This window comes from Misgurnus anguillicaudatus, chromosome 7 (genome assembly GCF_027580225.2).
Source record: "Misgurnus anguillicaudatus chromosome 7, ASM2758022v2, whole genome shotgun sequence".
NCBI classification, from domain to species: domain Eukaryota; kingdom Metazoa; phylum Chordata; class Actinopteri; order Cypriniformes; family Cobitidae; genus Misgurnus; species Misgurnus anguillicaudatus.
The window spans coordinates 17,396,016-17,413,607 of NC_073343.2; the positions used below are offsets into that span (position 1 = coordinate 17,396,016).

Sequence of the window (17,592 nt, forward strand, 5' to 3'; positions counted from 1 at the left end):
TTTATACAAATTATTTTTAGTTCTTGTTGTTCTTGTTGTTATTTTCTAGTTTTTTTATAATTGCGATATTGTTTGTTTAAAATATAATACACATTTTTTATAAACAAAAGTAAATATATAGGACAAGCAGTTGTTTTGTTCTCCTTATTATCAACTAACTAATACAATAAATGTGACAAACAGTAAGAAAGTAGACTTTACCGTTTCACAGTACAGTGAATAAAGTCTCACAGGTGTAAGGGTTTGTGACAAATCTCTGTGACAGCTCTATGACGCATGGTATTTTCATCAGTGTCCGAATTTGCGCACTCATTTACCATCACTTCTCTACCATATAGGGGACTCAATTGTCATTTAATAGATAGGGAATAGTGAAAAAGTGAATGTACGAATGTAACATTTTTACTAAACAAGCAGTACAACATCTTTAGGTTTGTATTTTTTTCCTCATCCAGTGGTTCATTCAATACAAATATAAGCCAAACATTCTGAATCGTATGTAAAAGAATGCGTGTTTTAAACTGCAAAGTTTCGATACTTTACTTTCAGAGTGTCAGATAAATATATACATTGTTTGCATGGATTGATCAAAGAGATACGTCACAGTAGGGCTGTGCAAAAAATCGCCTGCGATTCTCATGCGTGTTTCATCAGTAAAGTTGGTTCCGTGATTAGAAGTAAATCGCCATCAGCAGCTTTCAGATGGAGCGGCATTTATTACACGGACCCGTAGTTCACAGAGAAGCTAGGCAAAATCGCATAGATTGTCGGAGTCGATTTTCCTGGATTTTGAACCCGATTTTGCCTAGCTTCTCGGTGAACTACTGGTCCGTGTAATAAATGCCACAAGGTACAAATTATTTAACAGGTTATATTAACACTCTGGGGTCAACTGCGGAGCGGGCGCCGCAAACTCTTTATTTTTCAGTCACTCCGCAAAGAGACTTAGATTACTCTGCTGATTTTGGACATACAGATATGATTTATACATCATTTAAAACGTTAAAGTGTCTAGTTTTTTTCTGTCCACTCCCAATAAAATCAGAATGTTGTCCTTTTCGCAAAATTAGGAAAATAAACATGATGCGTGCTTTGTTCTCTCTCCCTCAGTGAAGTCCTTTCAGAAACGCGTCAGAAAAATTTACTGTAACTTAACGAAAACTTAGAAACAAAGGATAAATGTCTACATAATGCTTGGAATGTCTGCTTTTAAATGATGTAAGTGAGATTGAAAACAGATATTGTCATTCGGTGTAAACTGTATGAGAAGGAGGAGAGGTACCGATATGCAGTTGTTCTTTTGAGCTTTTTAATGCACAAAAGTAAAACTGTATGTAATGTGTGTGTGTGTGTGTGTGTGTGTGTGTGTGTATTTACATTCTATTGAACATTTTTGTTATGAATTCCCAAGTAAACCTTATCATGGTTTGCTACAGAGAAAGTTACATTCCTGTTGAACATTCCTACAAGGCTCATTATGTGGCTCATTATGCAACTCTTTTGTTTCCTGAGCTGTCAATCACTAATTATTTAGGAGCTTTCCTGCCTCCACTCATACAGCCTTTTACAAGCAAAAGTGTCTTAGAAATTGTAAATTAATATATTGTTTTATGTGAACGAGCAGGCCAAATGATTTTTTTTAAAATCATTTTGATGATCTAGACCAGGGGTGCCCAACCCTCCTCCTGGAGGGCTACCGTCCTGCAGACTTTAATTCCAACCTGCTCCAACACACCTGTCTGTAATTATCAAGCAACCCTGAACACCTTGATTAGCTGCTTCAGCTGTGTTTGATTGGGGTTGGAGCTAAAATCTGCAGGACGGCAGCCCTCCAGGAACAGGGTTGGGCACCCCTGATCTAGACTACTAGATCCTCTTTTGAAAAGTCTTGGGAAAACATATTTAGAATATGTTTTGTGGACTTATATCAGTGACTTAAAAATGTAGCTTTTTCAAAAACCACGCATAAAAATTTTTCTCTCAAAAATACAAACATGTACATACATGTAGCTCATATAATATTGTAGCCCAGTTTGTGCTGAACACAGTGTTATGAGACTTCTGCCATTGATATGTTTTTAAGCAACTGAAAAAAGCACAAATGTCAGTGCATGTCAAAACGTCCCCAGGGCCCTAAAAACCCTTAGACCCCAGAGGGTGCTGCACTCACATGACAAATTCTATAAACTGCAATTAAAGCAACTCTATGTAATTTCCATGTAAAAATGACTTACAGCTCCCCCGTGTGGTTGAAAAGCGCAACAGTGCCTGGTATCAGACACTCTTCTGCAGGCAGGGGGAGGGGCGGGGGCTGTGTGCTCTACCCTCCACCGCCACTTTCAGAGTTTGCTAGAAGCAGCTAGGAGGTTGCTCAGGTTGCAGCAACATTGCAATTTGTCTAGTTAAAAGTTGTTCTATCACTGAAATAATTTTAGAGACATTATTTAAAGGTAAAAAAACTACATAGTGTTGCTTTAAAAAAAGAGATATGAAACTGACTTACCACAGACAATAACACCGGGTGTCCGAGGCACCTGCTCCAGTTTGATATCTTCTGCCAGACATGTATCTTCTACATGATAGAACATGGAGTCCTCCTTCTCATCAAAGTAGTTGAGCAGAAGCCGGATCATTCTCTATCACATCATCTGAACAGTCACTCTGCTGTCCCTGCATCCCATGAAGCCTTGCATAATTCTGAAGGAACTGTTTGCTCTTGTTGACACAAACTGTGGTCATGTAGTCGAGAAGCCTTTCCCCTTCAAATCCAAATTTCATGTGAATGTCTCTTTGAGCTCAATCACAAGTTCATCAAACCAAAACGGCCACTTCTCTCTAAGGCATTTGATATTTTTTCCCTGGTTAACATGTTGACGCTGTGTGTAAAATGTGGACTTCATTAGACATTTTACCTCCTCTGGATTGGTATCATCCATTTTTTGCTGCTGGCTCTCTTGAGTTTCTTCAAAGGGCAGAAATGTTACATTTCATTTAATACATCCATAAGTGTCCTGCATTGCTGCTTTCTCTTCTAATGGGATCTCGTCTGTGTGTCATCAGTCTGATGTTTTCTTTTTCTTTTTTTGGGTGTTGAAGTGCACCTCACATTTTCAATTCTGTTTTGCAACTGTTTGACAAGGGAATGGTAGCCTGTTCCAACAATACCGCCCTCTATTACTTCTTGGAGAGAACTGGGATTTTTTGCCACCATTTTTGTTGCAATGCCAATTTCAGTTGAATGCGTTTTACCTACATGAGGGCATTTTCGATCATCTCAGTCACAACAATCCGGACCATTTGCCTCCTTAGTTTTGAGCCTGGCCTTTTTTGTGTTTTTACTTACATTTACTCTTAACTTGTTTGACTCTGTGGACCCTGTACCGGGTCCAGAATTATCTTATTTTGACATAATATAAAATATTCCTTTAATTTTTAATGGTCTGTCATGGACCCAGTACCACATATGAGATACTGTTTGAAAGCTTAGACTCTCTACTTTCTGCAGATATGCATCACTTTGAGATATGTTTTACTGTAAGAAAGTTAGTTACACTTAATTTACACTATCACCCCCCCATATTTTTTATATAATTTAATATTCACATATTTCATATTTTTCAATGGTCTTATATCAAATGAAAGCTCTCACTCTCAGGAATAAGGCTACAGCATTATTTTTGTCCTATTATTATCATATATCCAACAATCGTCAAATGAATTATGAGGTAAAAAATGGTCTTTTGTAAACATATGTGAAACTTGAGTGTGGACTGCCTCAGATAGCACAGATAGCCACAAATGATACACCATCTTTTCTCTTAGGTCCTACTCTAAAAAATGAGTCCATTCACAGCATTTTCTTTGGTTGTGTGCATAATTAATCCCTTGCTATTTATTATATGTGCAAAACAAAAAATTTATATTTATATGAGAAATGTATTTTCGCACACTTCAGTAAAATGAGAATAACTTTTGAATGCGACATGCTAAATAGTTCATTCTTTTTTGTGTGTTTACTGTCTGCTGCTGGTAACAACCAGAACTGTCTGCAGTCTGCTAGAGCCCCCAGAACCAGAGTTATACACTATCAAAGACAGTATTTACAACATAAAAAAATAAAATTTGGTGTTTTATCATATGAAAAACCACAAAAATAACAATATTTGTCAAAAACAGCAACTTTTTCTGTAACTTCAAAGGGTTTTCTGCAAAATGATATAAAGATATTGCATTTATTCCACTGTATGTGGTTATGGGAGCACTTCAAATGTTTTTAGGCAGAAATTGTATACAAAAAGCGTATTATTCCTCCCATCAGTTGGAGTAAAATAACTTTTGCATTTATTATGATAGAGAAAAAATTCCTTTTTTCCTCTGTAAGCTGGCAATAGCTGGAATCAAACAAAACTTTCTGCAGGTTTCGTTACCACTCAGGGCCAGAGTTATACACTTTTAAATACAGACTTTAGACTTTATTTTTGTGTTTATTAGAGGACTGACAACACATACAACCATGTTGAGCACTTTTAACAGTGTTTTATGTAATTTCAAAGGGTTTCCTGTAAAATGATACCAAACTTTTGTATGTGCACCTCTGCATGTGGGTATGAGAAGCTTTTGAAATTGGGTAGGCCAAATCCAGGCGAAAATCCCCAAAATAGCCTCAGAGTTAATGCTGTCATCAAATCAGCCTCCGTTAGCAAGCATAGATCATCATTCATCTCAACTCCAATGGACTGCAAGTGCTTTTTCAAGATGTTTTTTGTTTACTGCTTGAAGTTGTGGTAGGCCTTCCATGATGGCAACATCTAGGAAGGTTCGCTCTAAATCCGTCATATTTGCACTGAAGAAAAAATATGCTACCTTCAAACAGAACAGCAAAAATATACAGTACATACACTTAACAGATCAGGGACATGCATCAGGCGACACTTATTTTGATGTCAATCTATTTACAGTAAGAGATGAGCTTTAATTGGACTTTATTTTGCCACAATAGTTTGTTTAAGTGGAATGACGTGGTATCCATCAAGAATTTATGATACCAAAGGATAGAAATTGGGCAGGTCATTAATGTTGATACACTGTAACCCAAGACTGTCCTTTGTCACAGAATACAGATGGGATTCCTTGGAGGCTTTCAGCCTGGAAATCAGCAACAGATGCATCATACAACTCTGGGGTGCGTGGAGGACCACAAACATTTGGGTCAGCCACAAACTCACTTCTTGTGATTTCACAGTACCTGCAAAAATATTGAGAGCGTCTGAAGTTCTTTGTAAACCCACCTATGCAATGAGAACCCAAGTTATCCCCAGCAATGCAGTAAAGACCCTCTTTTACTGTTTCTTCATCTACACTTATTCCATCTGTCTCCAAGGATTTCAGGTCTGCCAACAACTCTGAGAAAACTTTGGCTACTCCAAAACGCAAGAACTTTGTGTGTCTTTTTAGCAGAACCCAGGGGATCCACAATTTCCAATGAATTTTGATCAAAACAAGTTTGAGGCTTTCAGGGTTTTCATTGAAGAACTGGTGACATTTAAAATTTTGTCCATCATAAAAATTTGTAAAAATTCTGATCTAAATTCTCTACATCAGGATCTCCAAACTGTTGTGACTGTGTATTCCTCCCTAAATGTGACTGTAAAAAGCTCTTCAAAGTTTCTTAGACTGATATGTAGTAAGCACGGTTTTGTGTGGGTTCAATGCCACTTTTTGGGGTTCTGTGTATTTAAATATTTTTTATATTTTTATGTCTGATTCCTAGAGTATGTTGTTCTTAATTGTCCCTGAAGACAGGCAGAGAACAAATCTGTCTCTTTAATGCAGTCAAAGATTTTAAAGACTGCTTCATCTGATACACGAATATCATGTTTTATAAAATAACTTACTTTAGTTATCGTATGGGCTTGACCTAACTCATGCACATTTTGCATTTCCTCAACAATAGTCTGTATAGTGGAAGCAGGAATTAGCAGCTGTCCTTGCAGTTTGAGGTAAAATAGAAACATGTTTCTGAGATAAGACTGACTATCATTCTCTGGCATATCACTGGCTGCACTAGCTGTTCTGAATCATCTGTACTGGCAATGACATCTGGGGGGCTGAGGGCGAGTTTCCCTGTGCATGTTATCAACCCTAATCAAGCACACCTGAAAAATCTAATCAAAGTTTTCATCTGCAAATGAAGTGTGGTTGATTAGGGTTAGAGCTAAACTCTGCAGGACTGTGGTCCTCCAGGACCAGAACTGCCCACATTTCTCTGTGTGAAAATGGCATAATGAAACTGCACATATTAAATCCGCAACAACAGCTATAGGAGCAGCTTGCGGTTTAGGTGCATTGTGCACACGATAAAAATGGGCCTTGAAAGCTGAGTAAGTGGTAAATGTTTGACTACAGTTGGCACCAACACATTTTAAAAAACAATGGGGCTCATTCCTATGAACCCTGCAATGTAGTACATCAGGGGTTTTCAAACCTTTCCTGGAGGACCACTAGTACTGCACATTTTGCATGTTTCCCTTTTGTGACACACCTCATTCAGTTACCTTACACACCCAGTTCAGGTCTTGCGGTCTCTACTAATGAGCTGAAGATTTAAATCAGGTCTGTCTAATTAGGGAGACCACTAGTACTGTAAATTGTGCAGTACTAGTGGTCCTCACGGACAGGTTTGAAAACCCCTGTAGTACATAGCCTCTTATTGTATCCAATTTCTTTTTACAAAAGACACATGTGATCATTTTTAGGATTTCAAGTGTTTGCCTATGCTTTTTAGCTGAACTAAGTTATCACGCATTGATCCCCATGTGCTTTTTCATTTGGTCTCGGAAAAAAAGAAGGCTAAATGTAAAGCTCACATTGCAAACTTTGAATTTTCCGACTGAATAGCAGCTGCCCCTTTAAAAACTCTAAAATTTCAGATAAGAATTTTTAAAAGACAAAAATGTTCCAAAGACTTCTTCTGTGCCTCTGTTTTCTTTCTAGCAAGCACTGCTCTGGCTCGCTTGTTATTGAAGTCAGCGCAGGTGAACAAGGAGCTTGTGCGTCTCCCGCCCTCACGTCATTATCCAATCAGAGACAAGCTTATCTGCGAACTATGAAATTCAAAATTAGCCGACTCCATGAACAATGGGAGAGGACAAGTGCAAGTCTGTGTTTAGAGGTGTTGCTAATATAACTCCCAATGTATAACTATTATCAGACCAGCCCACCGGGAAAAGTCCCGACTCTCCCGATTGCCACTCTGCTACTGGTTGCTTCGGAAACATTTAATAAAACTGAAATTTAAAATGTAATTTCATTATTTTTTACAAAGATAAATGAAAAAATATGTTTGCAGTTACATATTAAAGAGGTCATAGTCATATATATTTAATAAAAACATGTGTAACATGAAAATCTATATTGTTTTGTTGTGTTAAAAAAAGTAACAATTCACCACTTATGTTCAAAGTTAAATTATACTAGTCGTTTTTTACATTTGTTCAAAATTCCACCTGGTATTGATAGACCACACTTGTGAGTTATTGACCACAGCAAAAATATATCTCTGTCTTAAACATTATCTTTTTTATTTAATTCCTTCCTAAGGAATCTATATACTTACAAAAATAAAAGAATAAAGTATGTTTTTAAAAAATGTAGAGTTGATTTGCAAAAACAGATAAGGTTTTAATTTGAAATTCTAAAATAAGCATTTTTATCAAGCTCCTTAAGTTGAGTAATTGCACTTTAACCTATAACCTATTCATATGAAAACATGGTAACAAACAACACACACACACACACACACACACACACACACACACACACACACACACACACACACACACACACACAAATTCTTTTGTGTTTACTGTTAGCTTGTTTAAAGACAGATGCTGCCAAGTTTGTGTTGTGACCGTGAAATCCAATCCATTTTATTTATATAGCACATTTAAAAAACCAAAGGTTTACATAGGGCTGAACAGGGATAATACAATAAAAGCACCTATAAACATATGCAGATATAAACACATAAAAATGACCACATAAACACCTCAAAGCAATAAATGATCACACAGTTTTCATCATGTGTTAAAAGCTAGAGAAAATAAATACGTTTTGAGACAAGATTTAAAAGATTCGAGGGTTGGGGCTGATTTGACCTGTGGATGAAGCTCATTCCACAGTTTAGGGGCTACAACTAAAAAAGCACGATCCCCCTGTTTTTTGGAACAACCAGCCGAAGTTGCTCACTAGACCACAGTGACCTTGAGGGGGTGTAAACCTGTAGTAGGTCTGCAATGTAACATGGAGCAAAACCATTTAGTGATTTAAAAACCAACAATATCTAAAAATGTATTCTAAAATGGACCGAGGCAGTGTAACGAGGCCAGGACTGGTGTTATGTGTTCATACTTGTAAGTTCCATTTAAAAGACGTGCGGCCGAGTTATGTAATAACTGTAAGCATGAAAGTTTTGTTTACGCCAACATAAAGAGCATTACACTAATCTAGTGGTGTTGAAATAAAAATATGAATCACATGTTCATAGTGCTTCGGAGATATGACGGGTTTAATTTTGGATAAAAGCCTCAAATGATAAAAAAACTAATTTTAACAACATTATTTATTTGTTTAAAGTTTAAACAGTTTAAAACCATTGTCTATTTTGACACCCAGATTTGTGACTAAGGGTTTCACATATTGTTTCATATAGCCCAGGTCACCGGACAAGACATCATTGACCTGACTGGATCCAAACACAATGACCTCAGTTTTATCTTCATTCAAATTTAAAAAATTTGAGACCATCCAAGTTTTAATATCTTTTAAGCACTTCAGTTAGAGCAACACCAAAGAGTTTTTTTTTTACCTTAAAATAACGTTTCCAAAAAAGTTTCAGTGGTTCATCCACACAAAACAGGGTGAATGGCACTTTCACATTCGCTTTGCAGCCCTCTATCGGCCAAAACCGCACTAAAGAAGTTTCCAACCATCGGGTAGTGGTCCTGTAGTTCGAGTGAAAACTACAAAAACTTGCTTTACGGCAGACCTACAATCCAATCAGAGCCAGCTATGCTGCAGTATTTACGACAGTGGTAATGAACAATTACGCTTCTAACCTGTAGGGGGAGCAAAGAGCCAGAGTTCTTTAGTGTTGCTTTAAGGTGTGAGAGAATTTCTTTCCCCACTTTTAAGGGGAAGATATATTTGAGAGTCGTCCGCATAAAAATAATAGGAGATGCCATATTTCTTAATTATGTTTCCTAGGGGAAGAAGATATAAAGAAAAAAGAAGTGGTCCAAGAATAGAACCATGTGGAACACCACAAAGAAGTGGAGCAGTCGATGAACTACTAAATAGTACTTTAACCACTACAGGGAATTTTCTCTGATACCAACACAGTGTTCTAGACGAGAGATTAAGGCTGTTTTCACATATGTTGGTGCGCACCGTGGTGCGGCCTCGGACCGCACCAAAATACATTGTATCATTTTTCAGTTAGTGCGGTCCGTGTTCACATATATATTTTTTTGCTGTACTCGAAATGCCGCACCGTACACCATGTGACAACGGTCAGTGCTGTCATTGGTCTCTGACAGCTCTTACCGTCTCATGACCACCCCCACATTTCCACGACAACCAGCCTGACAGAGAGAGCACAGCTATCAAGATGTGGAGATAAACGATGCACGTCTTTGCGAAGTTTCTTTGCTTTAATGCGAAATTGCGTAGCTGTTCTATTAAAGCCTTTCTCACGGAGCCGTTTGTTAAAAAGCCCGTAATGTCACTATTTGTGTGTGGAGGACAGCTATGCATTTATTTAAATCATCAGCTCAAACGTAAAGGAGACAGCGAATCTCTATGCAACGGACCAGGATTGGCTTGTTTGTTGTTAACCCACAATATAACACCCGGCTCACATCACAACGGAAGCCCAGTGGCTCAAACATGTGGAGAACTTCCTGTATTTGGTCCGGCCCGAGGTCCGGCAGTGTTCACACCACAGGTGGGTCGCCCCAGAGTTCGGCAACAGCCGCTCCGAGACCACCTGTTTAGAGCGGTCTCGGAGCGGCCGTTTAGTGCGCACCCGAGTGCGGCTGTTGTGTTCACACTGACCCAAACGCACCGTACTCGGAGCGACACGTCATTTGGGCCGACCTAAACAGTGTATATGTGAAAACACTGTAAAACTGCATGGTCAACCGTATCAAATGCCGCAGTGAGATCTAGGAGGATTAGTATGGCAGAATTTCCAGTATCATTTATTAACAGTAGATCATTAAATACTTTAAAAAGTGCTGTTTTGGTGCTATGAAAAGCTTTAAAACCAGATTGAAAAATGAAATGTTAAATAGCTTTGAATGGCTTTGAAGCACACGTAGGTTTAGCTAGCTGACATACCCTTGCATTTTAACAAAATAGCTACTCGCAATAGACATTAGTAGACCATATAATATGAAAGAGAACTGCCGGGCAGTGCAAGAGCATGACTGGTCCACAAGGCTGTGCTGGTTACATTTGAGGTACAGGTCATGTGGTTTCTCATTTTTTGCTTGAGACCGGTAAGCAGTCTCGAGAGTAGTCGTGCCTCCTTCATTGCGTATTTTTATATTTTGAATATATCCCTACACTGCATACTGTAACCCCTTTTTCGAGATAAAAGAAAGCTTTGAAATGGGTCTATAATCAGATAAAATTGAGGAATCCAAATTTCCTTTTTTAATCAGGGGTTCTACAACAGCTTCTTTAAGGTATGTTGAAACCTTACCTGATACCAAACTACTATTTATTATGTTCTGAACAGTCGGGCCAATAGTCTCCCAGGTTTTCTTAAAAAGGCGAGGGAACACAATGTTAGTGGGGCAATTTGAAGGTTTTAATTTCATAACAATTTCAGCAAGGTTTGCAAACGATACAGGCTCAAACTGGTTGAGGACAGCAGAGTACTGTAAGTACTAGGGTTGCCAACCGTTCCGTATAATACGGAATCGTCCGGTATTTGACACATAAAATTCTTGTTCCATATTGAACTGATACGGAACACAGTTTGTTCCGTATTTTATGAAAATTAATTCAGTGCAAATACAGGACAGATACATAGCTTATAATATGTCAGCCATGAACGAAGACCGCGTCATTTGTATTCCCATCAGGGAATGCCCTTTTAATTGGTCGTTTCAGTCATTGTGATGTCACGTATCATAGCAACGATGACGACAAGTGACAACAGCGGGAAATGTAAAAATGACTGTGTCACAGGTCGGAGAAGCGGACTGGGGGGTCACGCTCCTCCTATTTCCACCTCGAGGAGGTCCCAAAACACCCCAATGACCAGACAGACGAGCATTAAACTTTAACAGCTTTATTTAAATATTAAAAATGATAAAAACAGGGAGGGGGGATAGAAAGTTAGAACAAAAATCAGTCCTTGGGCCTTCGTAGCCAGGGAGGGGGGCCCTAGGATGCCCTGGGTAAATTCTCCACACGTATCGGACTCTGGTTCTCTCTCCCTCCTGCTGTAGGCTTGTAGCTGTAACACAGGGGTTAATATCAACACTGGGGCTCACACTACTCACGAGCGGCCGCACACAGGTACGTTTCTCACAGTAACAGGCTCTGGTTCTCTCTCTCTCCTGCTGTAGGCTTGTAGCTGTAACACAGGGGTTAATCTCAACACTGGGGCTCACACTACTCACGAGCGGCCACACACAGGTAAGTTTCTTACAGTCACAGGCTCTGGTTCTCTCTCTCTCCCGCTGTAGGCTTGTAGCTGTAACACAGGGGTTAATCTCAACACGGGGGCTCACACTACTCACGAGCGGCCGCACACAGGTAAGTATCTCACAGTAACAGACTCTGGTTCTCTCTCCCTCCTGCTGTAGGCTTGTAGCTGTAACACAGGGGTTAATCTCAACACTGGGGCTCACACTACTCACGAGCGGCCGCACACAGCATATATTTTAAGTAAATTTCCAGCCTCCACAGCCTATCGTTGTCTCACGACAAGTTCAGTAAAGGGGGCTACTGAAAACACCACACAGCATCACTGCAATATTTCAAAGTGTATTCTCACACAAAGTCTCAGACTCACCCACAGCACTCTTCACTCTTCTACGTGAATCAATAAAGTCGCAGCCCCACTTCATCCGACTGTCTTCGGGCTGATGGGAAAGTGATGGTGCAGGCTAGCGGTATAAACGTCGCTGCTGTGGCCCTTTAATCCGCTCGAAATCATTGCGCCCCGGCTCACCCACCGTTTTGCTCCATGGTGGGGTCATAGTTTCACACACTGAGGGCTCGCAAATGCACGTCGAACAAGTATTTCACAATATCACACTGAATCAAATGCTGAGTACTCACAATATTGCAGTTGCTTTCCTTTGTTTACCTCCGTAGGTCGGATGCTTTCCTCTTCGCCCCGGTGTAACTCCACATCTGCCGTTTCCCTCAACACACTTACGGTGAGTCGGCTTTCAGCCTCTGTCTCCTTCTTTTCGCCTCGTACGGCCCGCACTCTTTCCGCTCGCCTCAATAGCGATCCCCGGATCATCGGCGCCGATGGACTCTTCAGAAGGAGTGTACAACTCGGTCCGCCCTTGGCAGAAAGGAGCTTTCCCCGCCGCAACCGCGCTAGGCGGAACTGTGTCTTCCCCAAAGTCAACCCGCTCTGCTTCTCTTGTGTTTGAACTCCTTTTTGTATCCCTCTCCATCTGTGTATCCTTCAATCACTGATCGCTGCATTCATTACTCACACCTGTGTTAGGTTAGACTTGATTTTGCCTCGCGGCGCTTACCGGAAGTTCCGGTGTCCCCCCTTTGCCGTCCGAGTGGGAAACACTTCCGGCCGGAACTAATCTTCCCCATCGATAGTTCCGCTCCCTTAAAATCGTCACCGGGTGACAACTGCATCCGAGCAGCCGGCGAAAAAGAAACGAGCACAAAAATATAGAATTGAATGGGAAAATGACTACCCGTGGCTGGAATGCGTGAGGGACAATGAATACAAGGCCAATTGTACCATATGCCCTCGCGTTTTTTCTGTTTGTCACGGCGGAGTGATATTAAGCAGCACGCATGAGGAGATATCACAAGAGGAGCGAGAGGCTGTGGGCACAGGATGGAGCAATGTCAAGGTCAATGTCGTCTCCAGAGGCTCATATGGTATGTAATTATGTGGATTTTTAAAACTCAAATATAGTTGATAAGAAAGTGATTATATTAAAAGAGATAGTACAGGTTTAGCCTAACAATCTACATATATATCTCTCCAGTGCTCTCCCTCTGTTCCTGTGTCCCGCTCGCTCCCGTCTCATAATGTGCCAATCATTTCTGATGGGTTTCTTATTAAATAATTATTAATAGGTTTAAAATTAATATAATTAATTAATATAATTTATAATTAATCAAGGTTTAAAAAGGGGTGGGGTCTTTGAAGAGGGCATATTATAAACTTAACAAAACCATGGTTCATTGTTGGCAAAATTATCATGATAGCCTTTATATTTCACATCTATGTGGTTCAGTCTTGTATACTTATTAGTCATACTTTGCTATTCATTAAATATTTAGGCCTAAGAAGTTGTATGAAATATATTTATCTAAATTTATTAATTATTTTCCACTATTTTCACCAGAAGTCTTCATTTCAGGGGTTTTTTTTTTCTTCAAAATTCTCTTCTGTGGGGGCATGTCACCGGACGAATCTTTTAGGTGAACGAAACGTTCTCGTTCACATGACCAATTGACTCATATTTCTCGTTCACTGAAATTCCTCCCCTAGCAGCAAGGCGCTATTCAGCACATGGCCGCATGCGCACTTGCGCAGGTCAGTGAACCAACCAGTTGGCTCTGTGAACTGTTTCACCCTCCCTGTCAAAGAATGATTAAACCTGGAGCCAATAGCCTTCGAGTTTGAGATGTGACGCAGCATGTGTTTTGTCGAATTTAATGTATTGAACGAATACGCCCATCACTGACCGAGTCGCTCGCTGTTTTGAATACAAATGAACGAGAGAAAGATTTCTCGTTGTAGGCTACGAGTTGAAGGTCATTTCGTTTGTGAATGAAAAAATCCCCGTTGTTACACAATAGAACTGTGCTCATGTTTGGTATATTATTTGAAAATTACACTTTGTAATGAAAACAGTGTAATAATGCACTGTTTGTTAAATGTAACAGACAGATTAGCATTGTAATTTGCATCAGTAATCTGTTAAGTATAGCGTACAGCAGCATTTGACGGCTGACTTTAAAATGAGTGGCAGCAGAAAGAGAAGTGTATTATGGAGTTATTTTAAGGAGGTGTCTCCAACACAGGCTGTGTGTACCATTTGTAAAGCACAGCTGTCATTTAAAGGAGGATCTACAGCTAACCTTAACAGACATCTAAAGGTGAAGCATCCGACTGTGCAGCTGACACAAACTAGGGAAACTGAACAAGTAGCAGAGGAGCCTGGAACATCCAGCAGTACCAGCACTGCACAGCCATCTTCTATCTCACCTGCCACTACCAGCACTTCTCATACGACTGTCCCACACAGATGACGAGGAGGGCAGAGCACTCTAACACATTTTGTGGCTCGGCCACTTAAACCCCTCATATATATTGCCCAGCAGGCAAACCCTGTCAAAAACAATAATTCCAGAAATGTTTTTGAAGATTCATGAACAAATTATGGAAAAAGTTAGCAAGGCATCAGCAGTGTGCCTCACAACAGATTGCTGGACATCTAGGGCCACATGTGGTTTTATGTCAGTTACATGTCACTTCATTGAAAATTATAAAATGGAGTCATGTCTGTTGGATTGTTTTGAATTTACCGACAGACACACTGCAGACAATCTAGCAGACAATCTTTTAAGAATTGCTAGAGAGTGGAACATAACTGACAAAATAGTAGCTTGTGTTTCTGATAATGCTCACAACATAAGCCTGGCCATTCACAAAACCTCATGGAAGCATCTGCCATGCTTTGCCCATACAGTTAACTTGATTGTGAGGGGTGGACTCAGTGTTATCCAAAACACACTGAATAAGATTAAAGCAATTGTGGAGTACATGCACCGAAGCACAGTGGCAGCTGAAAAACTTAAGGCAACACAGCAGCAGATGGGTTTGCCAGAGTTAAAACTGAAACAAGGCTGCCCAACACGATGGAACTCCCCATTTTATATGTTACAGAGATTTCTTGCTAACAAGGATGCCATCATCACAACACTTGCACTAGTAAATGCTCGACTAGAAACTCTGACACAGGATGAGTGGAAAGAAATGGAAGAAGCCTGTGAGGCTTTAAGACCATTTGAAGAAGTCACAGTGGAAATAAGTGGTGAGAGGTATGTAACAATACTCTTAAGAACAATAATTTTTTTATAACAGATTTGATTTGATTTAATTTTATTTTATTGTACTTTTAAAACATTATACTTATTATAAAAAACATGTGTTTTGCAAACATCTTTTGCAGACTGTAAAATGTAAAGATAAATTACAGTGTAAGTGGCATTATTATTGCTACAGTAATACAGGATATTTAGTATTATTCATCATTATTAATTATTATAATGCATTTATTAAATGCAATTGTTGTTTTTGCTCACTATAGCTATGTGACTGCCTCAAAGGTGATCCTGCTTTCACGGAGTCTCCAAAAAATATGCACAAGATACCTCAGATCAGGAGGGTTCCGAAAACCTATCATTGACATGCTTGAGACAATGACAAAAGACATTGCCACCAGGTTCCACAAGGTGGAATTTCATCATCTGCTCTCAGAAGCATCTGCACTGGACCCAAGGTTCAAAAAAAGGGCCTTTTCAGATGATCATGCAGCAAATGAAGCTTTCCAGAGACTTAAAAATGCTGCTGGGAGAGTGAGATTGTCCTCCTCAGCACATCAAACAGAGCAGCAACAGGCAGCAGCATCAGCAGCTTCACCACCACCACAAGAAACACAGGAAAGCTTGGTGTGGGGTGATTTCGATGAACAAGTTGCAGGTCTTGTGACAAGAACAAGTTCTTCAGCAGAGGCTGTTTTGGAAATGCGGTCATATTCAGAGGAGCCCCTGGTAGCAAGGTCCTCCAACCCACTACTCTGATGGCAAAACCGGGCACTGATTTACCCCAGACTGACCCAACTTATGCTGGAAAGGCTTTGCCTTGTGGCAACATCTGTTCCATCAGAGAGAATTTTTAGCAAGATGGGACAGATAATCTCTGAAAGAAGAAGCAGAATCAGCCCCTTTAAGGCCCGACAACTGATATTTTTAAATGCCAACCTAAAATAATCCTGTTGTTGTTAACCCAAACCCTGCTTATGTGTCAGGGTGTTTTTTTCCATGGAGCTCTGTTTTGACAGATTTTGAAACATTTTTGAAAGTTTTTGCACTACTGTGGTTTAGAGTTCATTGTTATATTTGCACTTTAAATAGAGTTTAGTGTTGATATTTGCACTACTGTTTACCTGCTTCTCTTACATTTTAAGAGAAACGTAAAAAGTAAATTTGTTTACCTGATTAAACTTTACATTAGTCTAACCAGTGCTTCTTATATTTTATTTTATACTCTTTTTTTATGTTGCCCTTATTTTGTATTTTTGCACTACTGTGTTTTAGACTTGGTATATTCTGCACTTTGAACAATTTACTTGACTACTGTACAATCAGAGTACTGTAAGCAATGATGTTTGTGTGCATTTTGCAATATTTATTTTTAATTGTTGTTTTATGCTTGAACAGTTTTCTTCGTTTAAATAAAAAAAATACTTCATTACGTTTGAGTCATGTCATGCACTTCTTTAAAAAATGTATAAAGTAAAAAAAATGTGACAGTATTGGTTAGGTCTCATTTGCGTCACGTCAGCGAATAGCATTCCAGTTCGGGCTATGAATGGGCATGTAATTGGTTGGATCTACTGAACGAATACGCCCATCACTGATAGATCGCCGCTTTGAGTCTGAACGAAAGAGAGAATCTCGTTTATGAACGAATTGAATGAACTACATGTACACGTGAATGTGTACCGCGTATGTCGGTCATTTAGCATGTGAGTCGGTCTCTCCAGCAATCAGCAAGAAGCAGATCCAAAGCGCAGCAGGTAAACGTTAGTACTGTGGGTGACCTACTGTGCACATAAGCTTGTTTATATATATTCATATTTAACATACAGAACATGAATGTATAAATGTCTTACCAAGCAATTAAAATGTTTATTATGCATTTAAGCCTTATGTTTTGGTCAGAGTTGGGTATAACGCGTTACTGTGTAACGCATTACTGTACTCTAATTACTTTTCCTGATAACGCAGTAACGTAACGCTTTACATTTTAAATGTATGTAATTTGATTACAGTTACCAATGACAACAAAATTGCGTTACTAGCGTTACAAATTAAGTGTTGAAAAATTAATTAAAATGTATTTTAAAATGACGTTTTGCCATTGCACGGCAACGTCTGTTAACGAGCATGCGCGCAGCGTCAGTTAACGAGCATATGCTTTACTCACTCGTCGGAGACGCAAGCAAATGGATACTATGTGAGCGGTGGTTGATCCCTCAAGTGGAATACAGACAATACATGTCCAAAACCTTGGCA

At 39.5% G+C, this 17,592-nt stretch overlaps 1 protein-coding gene across 1 annotated transcript; it reads left to right on the plus strand.

The window, feature by feature from the left end:
- The first annotated feature begins 14,249 nt into the window (after nt 1–14,249).
- LOC141365184 (zinc finger BED domain-containing protein 4-like) lies at nt 14,250–17,121 on the plus strand. The gene is made up of 2 exons (XM_073869148.1): nt 14,250–15,333; nt 15,603–17,121. The coding sequence occupies exons 1-2, from the start codon at nt 14,645–14,647 to the stop codon at nt 16,093–16,095; spliced, it is 1,182 nt and encodes a 393-aa protein (XP_073725249.1). The 5' UTR covers nt 14,250–14,644; the 3' UTR covers nt 16,096–17,121.
- Nucleotides 17,122–17,592: the final 471 nt, after the last annotated feature.

Coding starts and splice junctions, on each gene's coding strand:
- LOC141365184 (XM_073869148.1), top strand. CDS start 14,645: ATGTTTTTGAAGATTCATGAACAAATTATGGAAAAAGTTAGCAAGGCA. Junction 15,334..15,602: donor GTGGAAATAAGTGGTGAGAG/GTATGTAACAAT, acceptor TGCTCACTATAG/CTATGTGACTGCCTCAAAGG.